This window comes from Papilio polytes, unplaced genomic scaffold (assembly GCF_000836215.1).
Source record: "Papilio polytes unplaced genomic scaffold, Ppol_1.0 DF824102.1, whole genome shotgun sequence".
In the NCBI taxonomy this organism is placed as follows: Eukaryota; Metazoa; Arthropoda; class Insecta; order Lepidoptera; family Papilionidae; genus Papilio; species Papilio polytes.
In genome coordinates this window covers 994,659-1,018,896 of record NW_013525102.1, presented here as the reverse complement: position 1 = coordinate 1,018,896, position 24,238 = coordinate 994,659, and the positions used below count along the sequence as shown (strand labels likewise).

General features: G+C 34.8%; 7 protein-coding genes across 8 annotated transcripts in view; 3 read left to right on the top strand and 4 right to left on the bottom strand.

The window, feature by feature from the left end:
- Positions 1-1,637: 1,637 nt before the first annotated feature.
- LOC106099708 (phosphorylated CTD-interacting factor 1) lies at positions 1,638-8,268 on the bottom strand. Its single transcript, XM_013278326.1, has 7 exons — positions 6,940-8,268; positions 6,577-6,717; positions 5,983-6,159; positions 5,157-5,425; positions 3,935-4,145; positions 3,675-3,733; positions 1,638-3,434 (listed from the first exon to the last, which is right to left on the bottom strand). Exons 1-7 carry the CDS (start codon positions 7,870-7,872, stop codon positions 3,116-3,118), a joined length of 2,109 nt encoding a protein of 702 aa, XP_013133780.1. The 5' UTR covers positions 7,873-8,268; the 3' UTR covers positions 1,638-3,115.
- Positions 8,269-8,664: 396 nt separating this feature from the next.
- LOC106099709 (jmjC domain-containing protein 4 homolog) lies at positions 8,665-10,192 on the top strand. 2 transcript variants are annotated; one of them, XM_013278328.1, is made up of 3 exons: positions 8,778-8,870; positions 9,152-9,294; positions 9,518-10,192. In XM_013278328.1, the coding sequence occupies exons 1-3, from the start codon at positions 8,868-8,870 to the stop codon at positions 10,176-10,178; spliced, it is 807 nt and encodes a 268-aa protein (XP_013133782.1). In that variant the 5' UTR covers positions 8,778-8,867; the 3' UTR covers positions 10,179-10,192. The 2 variants fall into 2 exon arrangements, with proteins under 2 accessions (XP_013133781.1, XP_013133782.1); XM_013278327.1 differs by having other exon boundaries at positions 8,665-9,294.
- On the bottom strand, positions 10,180-11,888 carry LOC106099710 (alpha-methylacyl-CoA racemase). Its single transcript, XM_013278329.1, has 2 exons — positions 11,610-11,888; positions 10,180-11,227 (listed from the first exon to the last, which is right to left on the bottom strand). The coding sequence occupies exons 1-2, from the start codon at positions 11,715-11,717 to the stop codon at positions 10,199-10,201; spliced, it is 1,137 nt and encodes a 378-aa protein (XP_013133783.1). The 5' UTR covers positions 11,718-11,888; the 3' UTR covers positions 10,180-10,198.
- Positions 11,889-12,425: 537 nt separating this feature from the next.
- On the top strand, positions 12,426-14,553 carry LOC106099490 (protein SSXT-like). Its single transcript, XM_013278048.1, has 3 exons — positions 12,426-12,535; positions 12,620-12,853; positions 13,100-14,553. The coding sequence occupies exons 2-3, from the start codon at positions 12,632-12,634 to the stop codon at positions 14,225-14,227; spliced, it is 1,350 nt and encodes a 449-aa protein (XP_013133502.1). The 5' UTR covers positions 12,426-12,535; positions 12,620-12,631; the 3' UTR covers positions 14,228-14,553.
- A 100-nt stretch (positions 14,554-14,653) lies between these two features.
- Positions 14,654-16,796, bottom strand: LOC106099589 (39S ribosomal protein L3, mitochondrial). The gene is made up of 6 exons (XM_013278167.1): positions 16,591-16,796; positions 16,427-16,514; positions 16,115-16,339; positions 15,620-15,915; positions 15,330-15,494; positions 14,654-14,942 (listed from the first exon to the last, which is right to left on the bottom strand). The coding sequence occupies exons 1-6, from the start codon at positions 16,638-16,640 to the stop codon at positions 14,690-14,692; spliced, it is 1,077 nt and encodes a 358-aa protein (XP_013133621.1). The 5' UTR covers positions 16,641-16,796; the 3' UTR covers positions 14,654-14,689.
- A 118-nt stretch (positions 16,797-16,914) lies between these two features.
- LOC106099588 (KDEL motif-containing protein 1-like) lies at positions 16,915-19,182 on the top strand. Its single transcript, XM_013278166.1, has 6 exons — positions 16,915-17,179; positions 17,472-17,680; positions 17,754-18,210; positions 18,279-18,516; positions 18,668-18,967; positions 19,036-19,182. Exons 1-6 carry the CDS (start codon positions 17,028-17,030, stop codon positions 19,153-19,155), a joined length of 1,476 nt encoding a protein of 491 aa, XP_013133620.1. The 5' UTR covers positions 16,915-17,027; the 3' UTR covers positions 19,156-19,182.
- A 107-nt stretch (positions 19,183-19,289) lies between these two features.
- LOC106099587 (ubiquitin carboxyl-terminal hydrolase CYLD) overlaps positions 19,290-24,238 on the bottom strand; it is a 10,391-nt gene continuing 5,442 nt past the window's right edge. The window contains exons 10-11 of the mRNA XM_013278165.1: positions 23,459-23,641; positions 19,290-22,804 (exon numbers count right to left, since the gene is read on the bottom strand). Coding sequence (XP_013133619.1) covers positions 22,623-22,804; positions 23,459-23,641 — 365 coding nt within the window. The 3' untranslated portion in view covers positions 19,290-22,622. The remainder of the gene's footprint in view (positions 22,805-23,458; positions 23,642-24,238) is intronic.

Below are 24,238 nucleotides of genomic sequence, written 5' to 3'. Positions count from 1 at the left end.
AATGTCGTAATTCCGCCTGTAATTTGTTTTGGCGTCTCCTTAAATCTTAGTTAACCTAAGTATGTATTAAATATATTTTCTTTCTCTAAATGTATTTTTATTTAATCCTTGAACCCCCTTCTCGTATTTTAAATTGCTTGAGTATGTGCACCCACACATATGATATATAATAATGGTGGGAATAAACAAACCTGTTTCGATGTAAATTCTCGATGAAGGATGTAAAAACTATGTTTTTTTTTTATTTAAAAATGCCTTGTTTTAAGAACAAATTGGCTGAGATTTATAAAAGTGCATAAATACACGCATACTTTTATTAATTGTTTTAATCACTACATACTAATGAAATCATTGATAAATCAAAATAACGATATTAAATAACATTTTCATAAAAAAACAAATTGATTTTTTAAAAAATATAATGACGAACAATCAAAATATATCTTTATCGTAATTTACAACAGTGAAAAAGGGGCTCTTAAAAGAACTTACATTAAGTAAATAAACAAAATCATGTCGAAAAATTATGTACATTACAAATATATGTACAAATTACATAATCTTATATTCAAGCCGGCTATACACATTCAGTTTTAACTGTGCAGTTAATACGGAAGGTGTATAGCGAGCTTTATAGTCCATATCAATTTCTCATACGTTCCTTATCGAGTTGTAAAAATCAGTAAACGCATGGAACCTTATAACAATAATTGGTAAGCGACCTGCGCTCGCCGGAAGACAACCATTGAATTTTTGACATTCTGGATTTATTACAAACGGATAGCATCATTAGGCGTCGTTAAAAAGTATTGTGATATAACCAGACGAAACGAAAATAACAAATTAGCGGCCGGCATCCGCATTGTACTTATCGATTTAAAATTATGGACTATGATATATCTGTAATTATAAAAAAAAAGGCACCATTAAATCATTAGAACCTACACAATGTGTTATGAAACAGACATGTGTATAAAAAATCTTATAAATTAGACTTTAAGTTTGATACTAAGAATATATTATCACATTTAAAAATTGATTTTTAAACTTATAATTGATACAAACAGATAAAAATTCTTACAAGTAGTATAACATTATACAAGTGCATATATCGGTGGGTTTCCATTGACGAAAAAACTTATGTATCTTATAAAAGATTATTTTCGTTGGTTAGTTCAATATGTAACATGTATATTGAAAAGAAATCTTTCTTACAAATATTCCGCCAGTGGAAGCCCACGGTTAGATTTGCAGGATAGTATATAAAATAAATAGGGAGTAGTTTTTAATATTACTGATAGTTTTAATTTTTTTTAATTCCTATCGAAATTAAACTCACAATTCTATAGACAAGTAAAACAGAATGATATTTTTACTTTAATCATGTTTGAAAATAGCACACGAAATTAAATTAATACGAAATTTAACTGCATTTCTTTACATAGATTGGCAGGATTTAGGAGGCAATCGCCAAGTCGAATAGTTATGTTTTTTTCAAGCTTATTCACTATAGTTTTTATGTTCTCTTAGTCCTATTTTAATTTTAGTGTAGAACATAGCCATTTGTAATATTACACTGTATTAATTTTATTCGTTTTATTCTATGAAAATCAGTAAATTAAAAAAAAAAACCTGTATAATTGAAAATTGAAAAAAAAAAAAGAAAACAGAACAGAAAAACATACATATAAAACTTTCAACCACAGTGTATATATCTGAATTCTTCAAGTAAAAAATTATGATAAATTAAATTGATTTAAATAGTTATGAAAATTGATTTTTAATATTAATCAAAAGTAAAACAAATGGCAGTCCCGATCTTACATATCAACCTTAACCAACTGCTAACTCCTATATTCGACAACAAGCGCCAAACATCTTCACTTTTATATATATAGATTTATTTTTAACTATCTAAAAAGCGGCTCGATAAACCATTTGTGTATATTCTAAATAAACATTATACAAGCATTTGGTATCTTAAGTCTATTCCCATAGAGTTCATTTAAATAAATATTATGCTATGTCATGACAATAACGTAATTTATATTAAAACGTGAGTTTCCTTCAGCCCTAAAGCAAACTGTACTTTATGCCATCAAGTCATTTAACATGATCAATGTAATTCTTAAGTATTTATTATTGCTTAGAATTGCTATAATGTGCGTTGTTAATAACTGTTGCAAAAAGTGACTCATGTTAAAGACATTTAACAATATTACAATAGACAGGACATTACAAACTAAACCATAGTGTCAAATAGGTACCACTGGTACTTCGGATGTTACAAATAACTAGCTTGAATTTTGTTATTTAGCGGTTCTGAGTTTATTGATTTGATTAAATTATTTGTAATGTCCTTTCTATAATATTAAATACTCTTTGATGTCAAACCAATCGGATCTATAGATTTGGAAATACATTACAATGTTCTTAATCTTTCAACCTACATACATGTAGTTACACGCACATACATTCTAAAACCCTTACCAGTCTTTATGCCGCATATTCCTACCTCTATTCATATTAAATTAAATTCTTCAAATAGTCACAAACACACTTCCTCTTGATGTGTGAACACAAGTATATTGACAATATACTTATAATTATTTGGCTAAAAATATCTCAAATCCCTAGATGCATATAATTTAAGTCTTTTTGCATAAAACATTGAAATCACTTCATTTTTAAATGAATCATATATATTTAACCAACATAATTTTCACGGGCCAGAAACAAAAGTAGTTTTAGAATATCTATCAAATAAAAACTTTTTATTTAATTATTTTAGTATGACTTTTAGTGGAGATAAGTTAACTTTTATAACATAGCTATGCATTATTACAATATGTACTGCATTATTGAAACAAACATGTCTGTGGGTCAATGGTCAAACTTGTAAGCAGTTAAGTAACTTAGAGGAAAAAAGTTACATTTCATAAAAGAACTCCTAAATCATAGTTGAAGTTCTGTTCTGACAGTTAGTTTGTTTATTTTAAATAAACAAACTGTCAGAACTAAGTTTATTTAGCATAAAAGATGTAACTCTTTTCGTCAGATAGGTCTATTGAGTGTAGTGTTAACATTTGTATGGGGGTAACATACTTGTGTAACGTCAGCGTTTGTCGGCGGGCGTGGCGCTGCCGGGTGCGACGTTGTTGGTGTTGACGTTGATGTTGACGTTGACGTTGTCGACGTCAGCGGAGGGCGCGTGGTGCGCGTGGTGCGCGGGGTGCGGCGTGTGCGCGGGGTGCGGCGTGTGTGCGGGGTGTGCGGGGTGCGCGGCGTGCGGGGAGCGCAGCTTGGCGCGCGGCCGCCACGCGTCCAGCAGCGCCTCCACGCGCTCCTCGGTGGGCCCCCAGCGCGCGAACCCCGCCGCGTTCTGCAGCCACACCACCACCGTGCCACCGCCCCACCGGAAGTACACCTCGTTCCTGATTACATCATTACTTTTATTAATGCTGAAATTGTTTGGTTATTTAGAGCAATCTTACTCTACTAATTCATTTATCTTTGTGGCTCTTAATTTCACGTGAGTCGCTGCGCAGAAAATAATTTTAGTGAGAAAAGTGCACTGCGCAGTGCTGATGACTTTTGGACAGCATGTTATTTGAAAATCGATAATAGGCAGGGATATGTTGAAAATTGAGAATATGAATTTACAATAAACTTACTTTGGAAGGACGTGTTGGAATCCATGACGATATTCATGTTCAAATGCTGGTATAACAACCTGAAATGTTTTATAGATTGTATATTTTACAATGCGTAATATATTACAATACACTTACAATTATTCGGCTAAAATTATCTCAAATCTCTAGGTGCGTTTAATTTAAGTATTTTAGCATTAAATATTGAAACCGTTAATTTCTAAATGTATCAAATGTTGTTTTTAACAGGTATAGGTGAAGTGTTGTTAGTTGTTAATTACCTGTTTCCTCTTGAAGTGGCTGGCCTGCAGCTTGTGCAGCGCGTGCGTGTGCCGGTCGGGCCACTCGGGCAGCACCACCACGAAGCTGAGCGGCTCCGCCGAGTCCTGCAGCAGGCGCTCCATGTGGCGCAGCGCCGCCTCCAGCAGCTCCTCGCAGTACGGCGGGTGCGCCACCAGCGACCCCGACACCGGCCGCAGCTCCAGGAACGGACTGACACACGGATTACCTTACTTTCACAAAAAGTCATGAACTGACTTCTTTTTTATTCATGACTGTTGGTCGCGACTTTGTCCACGTGAAATTGAAAAATACAGCCTATGTTACTTAGCGATACCATAGATTTTTAATGGTGTAAGAATTTTTAACTGGGCTAATCCCAGTAGTTGTTATTTCATATAATTTTATTTCATACAAAAATATGTATCTTTCCTCTTTATATTAGTATAGACAGCGACATTTTTTGCATTTCCGACTTCTACTCTAATTGGGATTTCCAACATCGTAGATAGTCTTAATTATCATGACTACGTAACAACGTGTACTAATGTAGGATAATTAATTTACATCGATGATTCAACAAAACAATTGGTTTGCTATTCAACACGCACACTGTAGTACTCAATGGTAGTAATTATAATAAGTAATTGAGTCATCTAAATTTAAAAATTATAGTTATGTTTAACGGTATAGCTAGATGTTTAGTCTTTACTAAATCAATCCCTTAGTGTATAGGAGCATCTCATTCCAATTCAACATTTAAGTCCCCTTTAGTGTTTATTAAACCACTCTGAGGTAAATTAGTCTCAATAGGTTTCACCGACTAACCATCAAATTGATCTAATTTAAAGTAGGTTCTAGTACATCTAAGTGTTTTTTATACTTTTGGGGGACAGAGGTAAAAGTTGGTTACATCCATTTATGTCGCTTTTATAAAATAGGTAAACTAGTATATGCAAATATCACCATACATTTGTGGATTATTCCTTACCGTCACCATGCTCTGTGCCCACGTGGCGACAGATGAGAATAAAAAGTTTCATCCGTCCCACCTTATGGAATGAAGGGATGCTTGAAACTTTTTTATTTCTTAACGGTTCCATCTGTCACCTTATTGGTAATAGTGGGACGGATTAAGCTTTTTATTCTCATCTGTCGCCACGTGGGGACAGATCGGGGTGACGGTTGGGAATAATCCAAATTCGTGAATTTAAAAGTAGTCACCCTCTGGAGCCGAAGTATGAGTCAGTGTCAGCGAATGCGGAGCAGTACTGGCGGAAGTAGCAGTCGAGAGGGCTGGCGAAGCACTCGAAGGTGACGCCGAAGCAGCGCTGCAGGCACTCCAGCACGGGCACGGGCAGCGCCATCTGCGCCAGGTGCGCCTCCCCGCCCGCGCCCACCCACGCCGCGTAGCGCCGCAGCACGCACCACACCCGCGACAAGAACTGCTCGAACTTCTTGTCGTCGAAGCAGCTGTACCTGTACAGGCACTCCTGCGACACACATTGCACTATCTTCATTACATAACATCTAACTAAACACACTACTATTATAAATGCGAAAGTTTAGATGGAAAAGATTTAAAAAAATCTATTAAAGATCATAGTTTCTGTAACCTTTTTAAAATTGTAAGCCTTTTAGCAATTTTTATTGGTTATTATTGTAATAAAAAGTTACCCTTGCTCGCTTACTATTAAAAAAATACCCTAGCTGTGTTGGGTAAGAAAAACATTTTCAACTGTAGGTATGAAAGATACAAATTCTTAAACAAGTTTAAAACCAATGAGTCCTACTTTTTATATTTACCTGGATAATGTGTCAACAACATTACCATTCTTGATTATTATATTACTAGCTACTGCTCGCGACTTCACCCGAAAAACAATAAAATATATAGCCTATTTTTGTCACTGAAAGCATAGCTTTTTAATGGTGAAAGAATTTTTGAAATTGGCTTAGTAGCTTTTGAGTTATCACAATACTCACAAAAATACAAATCATTTCTTTTTATATTAGTATAGATATATATAAAATTGTTAGAATATTTTACCAATTTCTGTAGATAAGTGGCATTGATGATCTGCGTGTCGCCGAGGTAGCGCAGCAGCGCCTGGTCGCGGTCGAGGAAGTGTTCAACAAGAGGCGCGCGCGGCGCGGGGATGCCGCACTGCACCGGGTAGCACCACACCTTGCGCAGTGCCGCCTGCTGTAGCGGCGCAGTCAGCTCCTGAAGCACACGCATGGTCGTGGTTTTTTTCTTTTCTTTTTGGCTTTCACTCTTAATTGTACTTAGTCACCAGTTGTGGTCCAGTGTCTCAGTGGTTTTTTTGTGTGCTTAAAGTGGTTACCTAAGTTGTAATCTGCAGTTTTGGATTCAATCATTTACCAATGTTGTGTTTTAGAATGGTTTTGTATATACTTATCGAATCTACTTAAGCTGAAGGAAAACATTACAATGTGACCTAAGCCAATCAATCTGCATTGTGTCAGTGTGGTTGATACTACGAGGGCAATATTATTAAAAAAAACCAAATGTCTCAATTTAGTAGTTTTAAATTTCAATAGCAAACTATAAACCTAGAAGAAGAATGTCATATCACACTTTGTAGGAACTATAATAAAAGTGTTGCATTTTGTATATTACCTGAATTCCATTTTCTTTTAATAAAAAGCTGTGTTTTTCTCTAATTTTTCTTGCATATTCCGCTGATAAATGATAAATTTTTAGACAAATTCCTTCCACTGATGCTTTTGCTGTTTCAGCTAAATGAGGTTGGCATTGTCTCTAAAAAAAATATAAGATCAATTTGTTAGTATGCAGTACATATTTAGAATTTGAACCTTTTCATTGTACAGGAATTGATTTATTTGCTTTTTATTTTTGCCTGTTATTAATATGACTCAGTTTTCTAAATGCTTTGTTTTTGCTAACTTGTCCCTCACCAATGTAAATTAATATCAAATTTATACATTGAAACAGAAGTTTGAGCTGGTCTGTGAGACATACCCTTAGATGAGCCAATCTATCTTGAAAATCATCATATGTAGCTCCGACAGTTCTCCGCAGCCACTGAAATGTATCCTCTGCATTCCATTTCACTACTTTACGACTCTCCGGTGATGCATTCCGTGACTCTATCATTTTCTTTGCTGCCTCAGCATACCGAGACAATTGTTTTCGAGCATCGCCCGTAAATTTCGTATGTGTCAGCTTTATTGGAATATCATTCATTATTTCTTCATACATAGATCTTGATATTTCAGGAAAGCAGTGACTAGGCAACAGAGGATCTGATCCACCTTGATCGTTAACCTTTCTCTCCATTAACCAACGATTAAATGAATCCTTTGGCGCATCTATGCTTTCTCTTGTGTGACACAACTCTTGATAACACTGCCTCAGTTTATTTGCTAAAGTGAATCTAAATCCTTCTATTTCCGGATGGGGATGCGGACATATAGTCGGTGGACGTTCATATATTACAACATTTGTTGGAACTTCTATATCCCAAGGTCCAGCCAAAACAAACTTCTTTGGGGGAGGGCCATTATCCTCGGAAGGTCGTCGTTTGCTAGCACTTGGTGTGATACTACCAGCAGGAGGAGGTCCTGTGTGGCATATGCCTAATGGGTCTGTAATTGGATCAAAATCTCTTTTTACTGCTGGCAATTCCCACATTGATTCTCCTGATATTTTATTCCAAAAGTATGGTCTATTCTCTCGTTTAGACCAATACTTTCGCCATCCTTGTTGCAGAAGGTCAGGATGCAAATCTGTAGCGAGATGCTGGGCTAGGGGCACCGGAGCTCCAGGAGTTTGAGGGGTTTCTCCGCCGGTGCTTGGTGATGATTGCGTTTCTGGCGGTGGTTCACTGTGCGTAACGCCACCCTCCCATGTCGAGGAACCGGCAGACACTTTGTCACGGACATCATTCATCATGTATTTTCTACAAATTATTAATAGTAGGTACACAGTAAAATAAAAATTTAAATAAAGTTGTAATCAAAACTGCAAATTGTATCTATAGTCAGATTTTCCAATAGCACTAATTAACTAATAAGTTTCCTATAAGAGCAATATCTTTGTTGATATTCATCGTATTGTTGCCGCCAAGACAGAGTGCAAGAGAAAATTCATAAATTTTATCAAAACACATGATAATAATCGAGAACTTATATTTCAAACTGTTGAATTTATGTCAGAAAAATTATTAACATGAATGATATATTAACACTCTATTTTAAATCAACAATTTACGCGAAGAACATATTTTTTTGTTATAACTCGGCGAAACGTATCACTTCCCAAGCATCGCCATCCTTGCACAGATTAAATCAGTTGGTGTTGAAAAAGTAGATTCTACAAAGATCCTCTGGAAGACCGAGTTGAAAATGTAAAAAATTGTCATTATTACAACAGTATTTTTTTATAAAAATGTCTAATTAAAAAAATATGAATAATGCAAGAGATTTTATTTTGCGAAGGAAAACTCATTTCCTTCTTCCTTCAATCATTATCGGAATTATGGCACTGAATTATATTTTCAACTTTTAAACAATTGCGTTTATCATTTGTTGTTTTTCTTTTACATGTTAAATACCTAATTTTCGATGTGGGCATTTAGCAACAAACAAATAGCTCTAAATATAAAACTTAGCAAAAATATTTAAATTGGTCATCAATATCCGACATGGTTCTTTATGCTTTTTGACAGTTTTCTGTATACTCTTTGGTTTTGGCATGACTTTGACAAAACACAAACATTAAAAATTCTAGATGAAACGTATTTATTTGATATTTATTATTGCATAACATTTGTATAAATCTGAAATCGTCGTAAAGCTTACTTTGAAATATGAATGAAATTGAAATCGGGTCCGAGCAAACCTGTGTTCCAGAACCCGATTATACTAATTGTTTGATATCTGTTCAGAATGGTAGTAACTTGTCGTATGATTATTTTTTCGAGGATTTCATTTTGAATAATTTACCATGTGTTGTTAAAAATGTAAGCTTAGATTGGAATTGTTCCAAGCAATGGGTAAAAAATGGAGATATAAATTATGAGCATTTTATTATTGAATATGGAGACTTAGAAGCTCCTGTCGCAAATTGTAATAAATTGAATTTTAACGCGCATCCCAAGCAATGTATGAAAGTGAAAGATTACATGTCTTATTTAAGTAGTAGTAACAAAGATGAACTTTTATATCTTAAGGACTGGCATTTGAGAAGACTAAAACCAGATGATATATTTTATGAAGTACCTAAAATCTTTGCATCAGATTGGCTCAATGAATATGCACAAGATAATAAGGAAGATGATTTTATGTTTGTATATATAGGACCAAAAGGATCTTGGTATGTTTATTGGAAATGTAGTAGTAGCCATTGTTTGAATTTTTTATTAGTAAGTTTTGGTTCATCAATTTATTCACAAAAGCAACAACAAGGTAAAATTGGTCACCTAACAGCATTGACTATGTTTAATAGGAGATCATAACTAGGATTTTAGTAATGAGAGTAAAAGATTTACCAAAAACACTTGTGGCACAAGGAAATATGATATTTTCTTTTTTTTCAGGACTCCTTTGCATTGTGATGTTTATTCATCATATAGTTGGTCAGTAAATATAGTTGGCAGAAAGAAATGGATTATGTTTCCTCCTGGTGAGGAAAACAAACTTAAAGATAAATTTGGCAACTTACCTCCATTATTTGATTCAAAAACATATCCCAATGTGAAGTATTTTGAAGTGACTCAAGATAAGGGTGATGCAATTTTTGTACCTTCAGGATGGCATCATCAAGTTGAAAATACACTTGATACAATATCAATTAATCATAACTTTATTAATGGCAGTAATTTAGAATTTGTTTGGGAAGCCTTTAAAAATAATTTGTCTTCTGTTGAAAATGAAATCAAAGAGTTTAGTAATACTCCCTGTTTTGTTTCTCAGTGTCAACGGATGCTAAAAGTTGTATTTGGTATGGACTACACAGCATTTATTAAATTTATCACATATATAGGTGAAAAAAGAGTCCAACAATGTCATGGCGCAAAACTATATAGTTTCAATAAGTTCCTTTTAGGAATAAATCATTTGAAGTTTGATTTACATATTTTAATAAAAATATTATATCAAATACAGCAACATCCCTTATATCAAAGTGATTACCTTATACCAGATGAAAAAAACAATGTAGAGGATATGATTAACAATATTAAAGTATTACTCAATTAAGTATTCAAATTATTACTCAATCAAAGTTTAGCTTTCTTATCTGCTTTAACTATGCCCTTGTTGATCAAGTCATTGATTTCATTGTTTTTATACCCCAACTCTTGTAGTATTTCAATTGCATTTTCATCACCTTTTGGCTGAGGCTTTTTGCCCGAGGAAGTTCCTGGAGTTGCTGACAACTTCGGTGCTGGTTCTGGTACAATAAAATTGTCACTGTCCTTATAAAATGAGTTTCTTGATATGTTGCACTGATGTGCATCCACAGCATCAATATCAAGGACAGGGGTTACACAAGCATCAAGTTTATCGAATATATTACACCATTCTTCTTGAGTTTTTCTCAAAAATACCTCCTGAAATTTTTCTCTGTGCTGATTATTATCTTCAGGCAAATCATCATCAGATAATTCTAACCCCTTTAATAAATTTGAGTAAAACTGTGGTTCTAATGCACCAACAGCCATAAATTTATTGTCTTTTGTTCTATAGGTTGCATAAAATGGTGCTCCACCATCAATCAAATTTGTCCCTGGTTCCCCTTGCCAAATTGGTAATTTCCTAGATTTAAACACCCATGTTCCTAAATATGCAGCTCCTTCAGTCATACTGCAATCAACAACTTGTCCCTTGCCAGATTTACTTCTTTCTAAAAGTGCCATTAGAATCCCAACAACACACATTAAGCTACCACCAGCGAAATCAGCAACCAAATTAAGTGGTATAAATGGTGGTTCATCATTCTTTCTAAATAATGAAAGCAGTCCCGACATAGCGACATAGTTTATATCATGGCCACCTTTATTCTTGTAAAACCCATTCTGTCCATAACCAGATAACCTAGCAAATATCAACTTTGGATTCATTCTTGATACTGATTCTGGACCTAATCCTAATTTTTCCATAACCCCAGGTCTATAAGTGTCAATCAGAACATCTGAAGATGAACACATCTTGTTAACAACTTGAACACCTTCTTCAGTTTTCAAATTTATTTTTATAATTTTTTTTCCATTTGTCATAACATCAATTGTATTGGCTATGCTATCAATCTGTAAACGGAAAACTATTTTTAACTTGGTTTATTTAACAAGATTCTTCTTAATGGCAATTAGTGTTAGTATTAAAAAGAACTAAAAGTACATCAGAAAAAGAGTAAGCCTTACAATATATGGAGCGAGTCAATAAATCTTACTACTTACTACATTATTAATGCAAAATTTTGGATGGATGGATAGAAGTTGTTAGAATTACTGTCTGAACGGGTCTGGAAGAACATATAGTTTACTTACTTTTGATTGTAACCTAGTTTTGAAAGTGTAATTGACCATGAATTTAAGTAGATAAGAAGATGTTCAGGTTTGTGATACATCTATATGGGTCCAGGTGATTTACTCATTTGATTTGTTCTAGTAAAAGTGTACTTTCACTGACCTTTTGTATTACTGTGACTGATGCACCAAAATCAGCAAGAATAGTCCCACAGAGAGGTCCTGGAGCTAACCCCATCATCTCAATCACTTTTACACCTTTAAGAGCCATAGTAACTCCCAAAACTCTTAATGTTTATTAAAACAAAATAATCAGGTTAAAAGTCTAAAGTCTACTTCTTAAGGAAGTGTTATCAGTACTTTTAAGTGTATTTATATATACAGTTTTTAATTTACAATGGGTATGCAGGTAAACAATACAATTTCTCATTTTTTTTTCTTTGGGATATTTAATTTAATAAATATTACATACCTACATAATTAAGTATTTCGATTCAATTTAAATTACAATGCAAACAGTTTAAAATACAATTTAATGTAATGGCTTGCCACCTATTAAATTAGTTGCCACATTGTTTGATATTTGCTAGAACACAAATAGCATGTAGGAATCGCCAATGAGTTATGTGTTATGTCATAATCCTTTAAGTATAGTAAACTCAAAGTACCCAATTCGCTGGTATTTTCTCATCATCTACGAAAGTCACATAAAAGCGTGACACGTTAAAAGCGAAATATGAATAAACTCGCAGATCAGTTATGCTAAATAATAAACCTTTCCCTTGAGTACAAAATAAAGTTGTAACTAATTCATACCGTAAACATTCCGAAAACACAGAGAAATACCTAAAGGAAAATCCCCGCATTTCCCAACGTGGGAAAATAGTTGCCACCCTAAAATCATTTTTTGTAATCTATGGTACTGAATACTACGCATTAGGTATATTTAATCTGTATTTATCTTATAATCTGTAAAGTTAAAATTGAATTTGTTTATGGTTGCCGATTGCTTTTGCTTTGCTAACGCTTTGTTGAGTTATCGAGTGATTTGTATTAAAAAATCTAATTTGGATCTCGGATAAAACTAAAGTAAAATAATAAAAAACACATGTTTTTAATTTAGTCATTTAGATATTATTACAGCATTTTATACTGGTACGCTTTATTTTTTAGAGTGAATCCAAAATGTCCGTGGCTTTTGCGCCAAGGGGAAATAGACCACCTCTGACTCCTGCACAAATTCAGAAAATGTTAGATGAAAACGCTCATTTAATACAAACGATTCAAGAATATCAGGCAAAAGGCCAGTTAATGGAATGTCACCAATACCAGCAAGTTTTACATAGAAACTTAGTTTATTTGGCATCAGTAGCTGACGCTAATCAAAATATTCAAGCAATTCTACCGGTAAATAATTGTATTATATCGACGTCTTTTTTTTTTTTTAGTTAACTAAGATCATATTGAGAGTTTAATTTTATTATTCATTATTTTCTTTGCTGTACTTCAAAATTATTTGCACTATGTAAATTGTAATAAAATACACATCCAAATTCTTACTTATAATCAAATTATTTTCTAAAACACGAAACTGGAGTTGATATTTCAATGTCAAATTCATGATTGTGTAATTTTATTCTTTTAATGTTGCAGCCACCACACCAGCTGGCTGCTGGTAATGTTCCACAAGGACCGATGAATACTCCATCAAGTGCTGCAGAAGTGCCAGGATCACCACAACAAGCATACAGACCTCCCTCAGGAGTTTCCACAGCACCTACCAGACCAACACAGTCTTATGGACAAAGGCCATATCCACAAAATCAATATCAGGGCCAGTATCAAGGAGCCCCAGGTGTTTATCCTCCCCAAGGTGGATATGGTCCTCCTAGTCAAGGTTATGGACCACCAAATCCATCACAACAAGGCCCCCAAGGATATGCTCCTAACTCTACTTATGGCCCTCCCATAACTACAACACCTAGCAATTATCCACCATCTACGCATCCAGGCCCAGGGTATCCACCATCAACAGCTCAACAGCCATATGCACCTCCACCTGGTAGTCCAGCTGCTTCAGGGTCGCCATACCCAGTTCGTGGTGCAAGTCAGCCTGTTTATACTGGCAATTCTGCATACCCACCTCCACAGTCAGGTGCAAATTATCCAAATGTTAGTGTTAGCACTTACAACTCAACATCTGCTCAACCACAGCCATATCAATCTCAACCATTTCCAAACACTACACCCACTTCTGCATATAGCTCCACTCCGATTTCTCAACCAAACCGGTCCCCTCAGCCACCTCCTAGTGGATATACATCGCAAAATCCAACAAGTTCAGGCTATGGTTCTCCATCAGCACAGTCACCTACTTATAATTCCAGTTCTCACGGAAACAACGCTCCTCCTTCAACTGTCGCATCTGGAGTGCAATCTCAAGGTGGTCCACCTGGACAGCAGTATCCACCTTCCGGGCAACCATCACCCTATCCTCCTGCCACACAACCACCATATTCTAATCCTTCCTCGCAACCTGGTAGCCCTGCACCGTCAGTGTCGACTGCACCCCCACCACAATCTACATATCCCCAGAATCCACAGAATTATCCACCCAGTGGTGGGGCGTATCCTCCGCATGCTTATCAGCAAGGTTATCCTCCTTCTCAATATCCTCCATCTCCATATCCATATGCTCGGGCTCCAGCGCCTGGGGCTCCTCCCTCTGGTGCACCACAGCCATACCCAGGCTATGGTTTCCAACCTCCCAACCAGCAATAGATCTAATTAAATAGGAATAAATAAAATATTATGCCTGATGTTTAAAGAAGTTCTGCTCAAATGCTGTGTGTAATCAAAATACTTTTTTTTGTTGTCACTAGTATTAAGTGTAACATGTGTTTATAGCAATTGATTGGACATAATTGTATATTTATCTTATTATGTGCTTTGATATTACATGTTTTGTCTATGTAGGAAGTTTAAATTAAACTAAAATATACATCCCAATAAAATTTAGGAAAGTAGAACAAATGTTATAAATCAAAATTAGGTAGCCTATAATTTATAAGTGATTATTGAATTAAATGATTTTCTTATTGAAAAAAGTTTTGTTTTTATCAATTGTTTTAGTGCTATTGGGGGATTTAGACATAATTTGGGTATTAAATTTCATATAATAAAAGATGAACTTGATAAAAAAAAAAAAAAATTGTCATATCTAATTTATTAGTAATAAATCAACTACACTTCATCATATAAGATTGTTTCTCCTTCAAATGGATGTATAGACTCATCATAGTATTCTAGCGGCAGGTCATCACTGGCCGGGTGGGTAGGAAAAGGTGGTGCAGTTTTCAGTTTCTTAAGAGGTAGTACAGTATCATACAAGTAGCAGACTGCTCCTGTCTCCCCAGGGATGCCCACTCCTAGCGTCCAAAGGATATTATGCTTTGTATTTATTCGGAGTATTTTCACACCTCTCAATGTTCTCCACCTAGAAACAAGAATGTTTAAATCATACTAATATTATAAATGCGAAAGAAAGAAAGAAATGGATGTTACAGTTTGTAGTCTAAACGGATTTCAATGAAAATTGGTATAGATGTAAAGGATAGTATGGATGAACACATAAGCTGCATAGTTTTTTTTAATCCAAGCGGGCGAAAGCTAGTATTTTATAAATTGTTTCAAATTATTACTCTCATGAACAAGTACTGAAACAAAACTTACAGAAGAATATTAAAATTCATCATTAAACACTTTCGTAATTGCCACTTACAATATGACAGATGTCTGACTATAATGGAATACAGTGTTTCAGAGTGACCTCAGATGATGTATATTTAAATGATTTAGTTTATTAATTGATGATTGTACAGACCTGTTACCCATGTGACCAGGCATTTTAGTACCAGGCCATACTCTAGCCTTTTCTCCACCCCCTCCTATGTTACCTGGTCTCCTATGTGTTTTGGTAACACCATGGGATGCAGGCATACCACTAAATCCCCATCTCTTCATTACACCTTGAAACCCTCTGTCCATGCTATAACATATATTTTTTTTAATTAGTATACCTTCAACTTTGTGTAATAATAATGTTTAAATACAACTATATTCAACATTTCATATACACAGATTCAACATTAAGCCATCCAAAAATATACTCACGTTTTAGCTCTAACATCAATGTGATCACCAACTCTAAAATGTGTGGCAAACAAAGGGGTGCCAGTTGGTAATGCTGCATGTGGCGAAACCATAAATCTGAATAAATGGCGCTTCGGCAACATTCCAACACTGTTAAATATACCAGAATATTCTTTGGTAACTGTGCTGGGGTCTAAAGTTTCTGACCCGACTAAAAGACAACCTAATGTTTTCTTTTCTTTCCACTGTACTTTTGTTGTTTTCATAGGATTAAATTCCTCTGGAGGTATATACTTTATGACATGATTATCAACTACCTAAAAATAAATATATAAATGTAAAAACAATGGCAGAATAATAATAATTTTATTTGTATTACAGCATGACAATATAATCATGATATAAGTTAGGGTCTGATGAGGGTTGGTAAATAGCGAAGATAATTACAATTTTTCCCAAAAATTCCTCCCACCCTATTAAAATTAGGACAAGTAGTAATAAAATAAAAATTCTCACCTGCAAAAGTGTTGTTTGAAATTTCTTTCCTTCTTTTGACCATAGTGGATAGTTACCAATTTTTCGCGCTATTAAACCAACTCTTCGTGTAAAAGGATTCCATTCATTTGTCTGTTGTTCTGCAAGAGCTAAAGGAGATTCTAATGTAATTTGTGAATTACGTTTATCTTGTATTATTTCTTCAATAAAATCTCTATTTTCTTGCGTAAGAAGATCTTCACTCATCTATTAAAATAATTCAATAATAGAAATTTAATAACATTCTTGCAATTTTTTAATTTTATGAAACAATATTATACACATAATACTTACCACTCTTTCTTTAGGTACAAACCAATGTGGAGGTCGATATTTTGGAGGTTTATAATATGCATTTTGTCTTATAGGAATGTGGTCAACTCTGTAACATATTTTGTGACTTTAATTTAAAAATATACTATGAGATAACTAACAACATACTTTAGATTTCTATATACCTTAACCTACTAAGGGTTGAGCACAATATTTTCATATTAGCTGTGGCCATTATGCTAAAAGCTTATATTCTTTTAAACGCAGGAAAAACAATGTTTACATAGTCTGAAAATAAATAATCGCAGATCATGGATGTATTATTACCACCGTCACAGATTTAAAAGTGAAACATAACATAACCTACAAAATTTTAGATTTTTATGACATAAAAGATAAAAATTGCCAGAATCAAAATGTTACCAGGTTACCAGATGATGAAAACAGTCATGAGATAACCACATTTATTTTTATGCACTGTGGAGATAATCTTTGAATTTGACATTGACAATTCAATCGTTGAATTCAATGATTGCGAATTCAGCTGCTGTGATTACAACAAAAATAAATACATTACTTATCAAATCATTCTCTGTCGGTATATTTATTAATTTAAACTAAAATGGAATATAAAATATGGAAATACTTTATCATGTTAATACATTTATCAAGTGCATTTGAAATAGAATTAACTGGGCCGGGTTTACATCCAAAAGATATTGTGATGCCGGCTAGATATTTCTTTGTTAATTTCACTTCTTTTAACGAAGACACGTGAGTAGGCTTATTAAATAAGGTATATGATAAATCCAGATAAAAATTCTATGTAATAACGACAACATAGCCGTTAATTTCTTTTAAACAAAGCTTCCCAAAAAAACTACAGATATGATTTGGATTTGCTATAACCAATACAAATATAAAATGTTAAATGGAAAAACCACTGACCTGATAATTCATGACAAAATTCTTCAATGTTACCTATGTTGAGAAAAAAAAACTTCGATGTATGAAATGGGAATGTAATTTTGTATGAATGTTTTTGATAAAAAATGTTATCTTTCAGCTATACACCAGATTTTGGAAAGAATTTTGCCGTCGAGATAAATGGAAAATCAGTGAAAAATAACTTTTGCCGAGTTTGGGTTAACACACTTGACAGAAAGGATGGCACCTTTATAGTTAGGTATAAGGTTTATGAAACATGTATGGATCTCAAAGTTTCCATTTATTACAAAAGCAAGCACATAAATGAGTCTCCATTAACATTAGAAGGTATAATTATTGACAGATACATTTTTAATTACTATATAACTTTCATTTTCTTTATAAAACCAATTTATTCCAGGTCCTATTCTAGCAGATCAGTGTGATTGCCCAAAGAAAGACTTTGATTTATGGTTAAACAATTATCAATGTCTCATCTCATATCCAAGTATTATTCGAGACCTAGAACCGTTTGACAACCAAGATATGTTGAAACAAGTAAAAAAGATTGTAGATAAATATCATAAACCTGAAAGCACAAGTTTTTGTCACTATGTCATAAAGAATAATCAAATATATAGGGATTGTTATGGCAAGCATGTTGGATTTAATATGTTTACTGACAATATCTTATTGTCCCTGACAAGGAAAGTTGTACTACCTGATATAGAACTGGTTATTAATTTAGGTGATTGGCCATTGATACATAAAGACTCAGAGCCACTTCCTATGTTCTCGTGGTGTGGTAGCAATGACACTTTGGATATTGTTATGCCAACTTATGATATAACGGAATCTGCATTAGAAAATATGGGAAGGTATTTAAATTATTTCTGTCTATGTTTAAGGTCATTTGCCATTATTATACTTTTAAAATGCTTTACAGAGTTACTCTTGACACATTATCTGTGCAAGGGAATGTGGAAAAGAAGTGGGAAGATCGTAAGCCTATGGTCTTTTGGCGAGGACGTGACTCGCGCGCTGAGAGACTTAAATTGGTTGACATTGCAAGAGAAAATCCTGAACTATTTAATGTATCTCTTACGAATTTCTTCTTCTATCGAGAAAAGGAAGCACAATATGGTCCAAAACAACCACATGTGTCATTCTTCAAGTTTTTTGATGTAAGTTATTTTGTGATCAGTATAATTATTTTTTGACCGACTTCCCAAAAAGGAGGTACTCAATTCGTCTGTATGGTTTTTTTTTGGGGCAACTATCCTTGGTCTACTCTCAAAACTTGTAAATTAAAAAAATATTTTGTTATTGTTGCAGTACAAATATCAGATGAATATTGATGGAACTGTAGCAGCATACAGATTTCCTTACCTTCTTTCTGGAGGTGGAATGGTTTTGAAACAGCAGTCTCCATATTACGAACATTTTTATAGTCAACTTCGTGAATGGGAACATTACATTCCAGTTGCACGTGACTTGAGTGATTTAGTTGAAAGGATACATTGGGCAAAAGAGAATGACGAGAAGGCTCACAACATAGCTGATAATGGTCGAAAATTCGCACAAGAAAACTTACTTCCTCAACACATTATATGTTATCATGCATTACTATTCTCTGTAAGTAATCATGTATTTATTTTATATAACATATAAGTGAAATTATTTAACTTTATGGCTTATTTCAGGAATGGAGTAAGAGGATATCAAGTGAGGTGACAATTCGTGAAGGAATGACCCATGTACCACAACCCACATTTGAGTGTAACTGTCCATTAGCTCAAGAGATTAACCGAGAAGATTTATGATAATCTCAGCAAAAGAAAAAAAAATCTGTAGAACTAGAATAGTTAATTTAAATTAGAAGAGTGCCTTAAGTACATAGAGTACAAGATTGTTTTAGTATGTAGAGTAGGTAAAGTAAGAAAAAACATTGCTATAAAATTTTAATTCCTTTATTTTTAAATAGTAATGAAGCAACTTTAAAATGTACATATAGTTATTTATCTCCTATTAAATGGAATCTACTTTTTCAGTACAAAACAAATAAGATCAAAAACTCATTATAATTAAAGGTTATTCTTTTTTAATGAAAATGGTAAATAAATAACAAATATTAATATTTGCTTGGTAGAAAACAGCTACATATAATTTTTTAAATATTCTACAGTGTTAGAAACAGTCAACTTCACTTGTAGTATTATTTAATAAATAAAAAGTATATATTATTTATTATACATCTACACTAGTTAAATATTCTAATAATACATTTTTTTCTAACATCTAAATTTTTGTCTTTTTAATATTAGACTTTTTTATGTTAACTTTTTCTATATTATGTTTTTTAAAATCTGGATAAGATATATATTTTTTTAAATAATAACATACATTGTTACATCATTATTAAAATATACTACTAGGGTAGATATAAGAAGGAAAATCATTACGTTCAATAGCAGTACTGTGATACGAGAGCAACACTGGAAGTTTTTAGATTTGGCTACTTTTAAAGAATATAACAAAAAAATAAGTTTAAAACCTGAAAATGGCACTCTTTTAATGTATTGATTTCATTCATTTGTCAATTTAACGTGAGAAAATGTTCGTACTGTGATTTGATATCTTTTGCTGCCATTTAAGTCAACAAGAATGTTTATGACAGACTTCGATTAGCCTTTTACGATGAAGCCCCTTCTCGTCCCACTGTTTGTTGGTTTAAAGAATTTAAACCTAATCGTACCAATCTCAAGTGTTTCTTTCCGAGGAGTTGTCCACTAAATTGAAGAGAGGTCGAAGTGTAGGAAAAAAGATGGTGCCCTCATTCTTCAAAAGGACCTATAATTATGCCATAATTGTTTAAGAAGATTAAAAGTCAGTTACCGCAGAGTGGTATGCTAACAAATGTTTGCCACTTGTCTTGGTAAAAGTTCGGGAGAAACAACATCGCAGTAGGATCCTCCTTCACCACGACAACGCCTCCTCCCATACCGTCGGGAGAACGATCGACAATTTCTCGTAACCAGATGTGAAATTGCTGGTTTACCCGTCTTGTAACCTCGACCTCGCAACTTGCGTTTTTATTTATTCCCGAAAAAAAAAAACATGCAGGAAAAAAATTTATGGAAGTCAAGGAAGCAGTGACTCCCTTCCAGAAGGCCGTCGAAGAGACCCTAAGGACGAGTGGGCAAAGTACTTTTCTCGGTGGTTATATCGAATGCAGCGATGTATTGATCTGAATGAAAACTATTTAAAAGTATATAATAAAAATAATGACTTGCTTATTTGCTCACTTTTTGATTTTCTTAGAACTTTCAGTGTGACCCTCGTATCCACGCTGGTCGCGTTAGAAACGAATAATAAACTAGTCTGTCAACTGATAAAGTGTTTTAATTGTTTGCTTTCTTTATAAACTTCTAACTGGCGATGAGGATTTAAAAAAATTGTGTTTTTAGGGAGTATAACCTCTTCCGACCATAAAATGTCGGCGTGGTCAAAATACAAAGGGTGACTGACTCAGTGTTTGAAGATCAATAAGATTGAATATAGCGACAAGGGTGGAGTTTTGCTAACACATGTCACGGACGATACACACCGGTTGATCCATAACTTGGCTTATCCGCAAAAAGTTGAGACAGTTATGTTGAACTGGTTTTATTATTGGTCGGGCACTTTAAGCCGAAATTATGCACTTTTGCCGAAAAGGCGAATTTTTATGAATCGTCAAAAGGTTCAGGCCAATTATTGGGATAATGGGCGGCGCTACTAAGAGGTATCGCGAATAATTGCGATTTCAGCGCCGCTCCGGAAACCACCTTAAGGGATAGTTTCGGCCTGGTCCCGGGCGCGAACGCGAGAGGTTGTTCGAGCAGAGCCCGTCAACATTGACGCTCACATGGGCAATCTAACTGGCGGAGCAGGCAGCGTATGCAAAGCAAGCGAAGATGGGGTGCAGCAACGATGCGATGTTCGCCAAGGAGGAGCCGATGTATCAATTAGTACAAGAAACGAACTGCGAGACGAGATCTCGCACGCTGCAAGGTGTGCGGAATGAAGAACCACGACAGCGAAAAGTGTCGATACAGACGGTACACTTGTTTGTTATTGTTGAAAAATTCGGAAAATAGGGCCATTTAAAGAAAGCATTCAAATAAACACTTTATATGATGTTGATGGGGTATCCACGTTACTGCAGCGCGTCTGCCATGTTTGTGGACGTTCGTGTGGAAGGGTTCGATGCCATCATGCAAAAGCGCTGCGCCTCCTTAATGCAGCGAGTGCGTCACAGCACCAACACCATCCTGAGTGCGTTGATGGATAGGTGGGACTGAGCGGTGCTGGCTCGCTGGATCCGGTTACACGTAGACTAGTGTTTGCTGGCCTCGCTGTCTTACAGCATCGTTGTGGCACTGCTTAATTATTATATGCAAAATGTTTGTGTGCAATTTCTACTAACACTAGTATAAGTTCGAACACTAACACTCTATGGATCATTGTTATACGAAATAAATCAATACTATTATTATTTATTCAGTTGACAGGCTTGTATATTATTTATTGTTAACGCGACCAGTGTGGACATTACACGTACAATGTAAAGTTTAATTGAAAACACTTTTATAGTCAACAACTCGAATGATTATTAAATGTCATGCGATATTTATTCCCTCTAGAGTAAGGTTATTATATTTATTATTATTTTTTATAATTATTAATATTTTATTATTATATTATAATTATTATTATTTTTTTGGTAAAAAGCTATGGTACAGTAATTATGTGGATGATAATAAACATTAATTTACATGTACCGTAGCGGAAATCCGCGCTATGCTGCCTTGTTCACTACGAGACAAACTACGCCATTTACAAATAAACAATAAGGTAGATAATAATAAAAACAAATAGATCAATCGATCATCGTCGCATCAATGTTCTAATGTGTAATATATTTGATATATCGTCGGTTAAATAGAAAAATGGATGCATTCGTATGCCGTACGAACAATTTGAGACGTCTATCCTCGTGCGCACAGCAAAAGAATGGAATAAGGAGGGTGAATGGGTATTTATTAAATTAGCGCGTACCATCCTTCGACCACATTACCATTTAACTATAGGGGGGTCGTGGTCAAGCGCTGATTTTAAAAATCATAAAAATAATTCAAAATGTCCATTTTTTCATTAAAAGTTTTTTTAAATGTAATTTTCCATATAATCGACGATATTCTTCAGCTATGCTGAAATCGGTGGTACAAGTGCGTATTAGTGTGAGTGGCTAGCGGTACATAGCGACTTCCGCGTTGCGGTAGAAGCACATGTAGGCGTCGGAGAGCAGCCGCTTGGAGTAGTTGAGCAGGCGCTCCTCGCACACCGCGCTGCGCGTGCGCTCGCTCCCCAGCCACTCGCCCAGCTCCGGCAGGCTCACGATCTCCGGGATGTTGTACCCGTTGCGTTCCCCTGACACCGGCAGCGCATTGCACTATACACAATACCTCCCCTCCCCACTCATAACATCCCACACCCCACAACTTAACCAGTCTTACAAATAAACGCGGTATAGAGTTAAACTTAGTATAAGCAAATATTAATCCAAATTTTCTTTATACTCAGTTTTTTCCTAAGTTTAACGTTATACCGCGTTTATTTCTAAGGCTGATCTAGTTAAACTTATCTAAAGGTTATCAAATCTTAACATCTCTGCTAAGCGCTGCTTACAATCTGACAGATGTGAAGATTTAAATGAAATTTGGATTTTAAGCTTGACTTCATTGACTTACATTTTTTTTTAATTTCATAATTTTCATGAATTCACCTGAATTCGCCGAGCGAAGCGATCGCTGCCCGTATATCTTACGTCCACAATTGCAAATGCCTACCCCTAATCAAAGAAAAAGATGACGCACACAAGGAGAATATGTACCGTTTCTATGCGTCCCCTCCACCGTCAAATCCAATTTACCTTTCCATCCTTTTTTTAACGAAGCTGAGGTTGTAAATTAAATGCAATAAAAAACTTAGTTGTAACCACAAAACATAAATTGCAATTTTTTTATGTCCATTAAACTATGAGATATCTAAATATGCTTTATTGCAATATTAGTAAATACTGACCTTTCCTGTCGGCCATGGAGTCAAAGAAGCACCAAGGCACGTCGTGTCCGCGGTCAGTTTTGACGAAGGCGACGTAATGGCTGGTCTCGATGCAGAGCACCGCGAACAGCTCCATGAACACTCGCGGACCCTCGAACGTTTCCAGCGATTCAATTGCTTCATCGCAAACATTTAGCGGACTGGCCTAAGAAACCATAATTGTTATTTATTTAGTTCAAATGCTAATGTATACCAATATTGTAAAGAGGAAAAGTTTGGATTTTTATATCAATTGAAATAAATCAAAAACTACGCCGATTTCAAAATTCCTTCCATCATTAAAATGATATGTTATCACTGAGTAACATAGGCTATATTTTTTTTAATCCCACGCGGACGAAGTCAGGAGCAACAGATAATAATTAAAAAGAGAATTTATCGTATTACAATGGTTCATAGGCCAATGTGACCATAGATGATAGAGATGATAATGAGTCAGGTCACGGTCACGGTGTGGCCGGGTGAGGGGTGTCGGTTGCCACACACTTAAAAATATTTAATTCATATAAATAGACCAATAAGACTAGGTACTACCCCCCATATCTCGCGTAATCATTAGCCAGGACCAACAGTCCTGATAAGGGACAAAGATTTTTATATGTTCGTAAGTGCTCTTGACTACGATCCCACTTGAAGAAAGTTATGGTTTGCCTTATTTTAAGTCCCCTACCCTATATTTACGCAAAATGTTTTAGTTAGCAATAAGATATCTATTTCCAGAGATGTGTGTAGGGGCGGGGG

What these genes read in the sequence shown, in the direction of transcription:
- LOC106099708 (XM_013278326.1), bottom strand. Translation starts at nt 7,872, where the DNA reads ATGATGAATGATGTCCGTGACAAAGTGTCTGCCGGTTCCTCGACATGG. An exon ending in TCATACTTCGGCTCCAGAGG is followed by an intron (nt 4,146 to 5,156) that starts GTGACTACTTTT and finishes TCCGTGTGTCAG; the next exon opens with TCCGTTCCTGGAGCTGCGGC. An exon ending in GCCACTTCAAGAGGAAACAG is followed by an intron (nt 3,734 to 3,934) that starts GTAATTAACAAC and finishes AAAACATTTCAG; the next exon opens with GTTGTTATACCAGCATTTGA.
- LOC106099709 (XM_013278327.1), top strand. Translation starts at nt 8,789, where the DNA reads ATGAATGAAATTGAAATCGGGTCCGAGCAAACCTGTGTTCCAGAACCC. An exon ending in ATAGGACCAAAAGGATCTTG is followed by an intron (nt 9,295 to 9,517) that starts GTATGTTTATTG and finishes CTTTTTTTTCAG; the next exon opens with GACTCCTTTGCATTGTGATG.
- LOC106099710 (XM_013278329.1), bottom strand. Translation starts at nt 11,717, where the DNA reads ATGGCTCTTAAAGGTGTAAAAGTGATTGAGATGATGGGGTTAGCTCCA. An exon ending in CAGTCACAGTAATACAAAAG is followed by an intron (nt 11,228 to 11,609) that starts GTCAGTGAAAGT and finishes TTCCGTTTACAG; the next exon opens with ATTGATAGCATAGCCAATAC.
- LOC106099490 (XM_013278048.1), top strand. Translation starts at nt 12,632, where the DNA reads ATGTCCGTGGCTTTTGCGCCAAGGGGAAATAGACCACCTCTGACTCCT. An exon ending in ATATTCAAGCAATTCTACCG is followed by an intron (nt 12,854 to 13,099) that starts GTAAATAATTGT and finishes TTAATGTTGCAG; the next exon opens with CCACCACACCAGCTGGCTGC.
- LOC106099589 (XM_013278167.1), bottom strand. Translation starts at nt 16,640, where the DNA reads ATGGCCACAGCTAATATGAAAATATTGTGCTCAACCCTTAGTAGGTTA. An exon ending in TTCAAACAACACTTTTGCAG is followed by an intron (nt 15,916 to 16,114) that starts GTGAGAATTTTT and finishes ATTTATTTTTAG; the next exon opens with GTAGTTGATAATCATGTCAT. An exon ending in CCTGGTCACATGGGTAACAG is followed by an intron (nt 14,943 to 15,329) that starts GTCTGTACAATC and finishes TCTTGTTTCTAG; the next exon opens with GTGGAGAACATTGAGAGGTG.
- LOC106099588 (XM_013278166.1), top strand. Translation starts at nt 17,028, where the DNA reads ATGGAATATAAAATATGGAAATACTTTATCATGTTAATACATTTATCA. An exon ending in GTCTCCATTAACATTAGAAG is followed by an intron (nt 17,681 to 17,753) that starts GTATAATTATTG and finishes AATTTATTCCAG; the next exon opens with GTCCTATTCTAGCAGATCAG. An exon ending in ATCATGCATTACTATTCTCT is followed by an intron (nt 18,968 to 19,035) that starts GTAAGTAATCAT and finishes GGCTTATTTCAG; the next exon opens with GAATGGAGTAAGAGGATATC.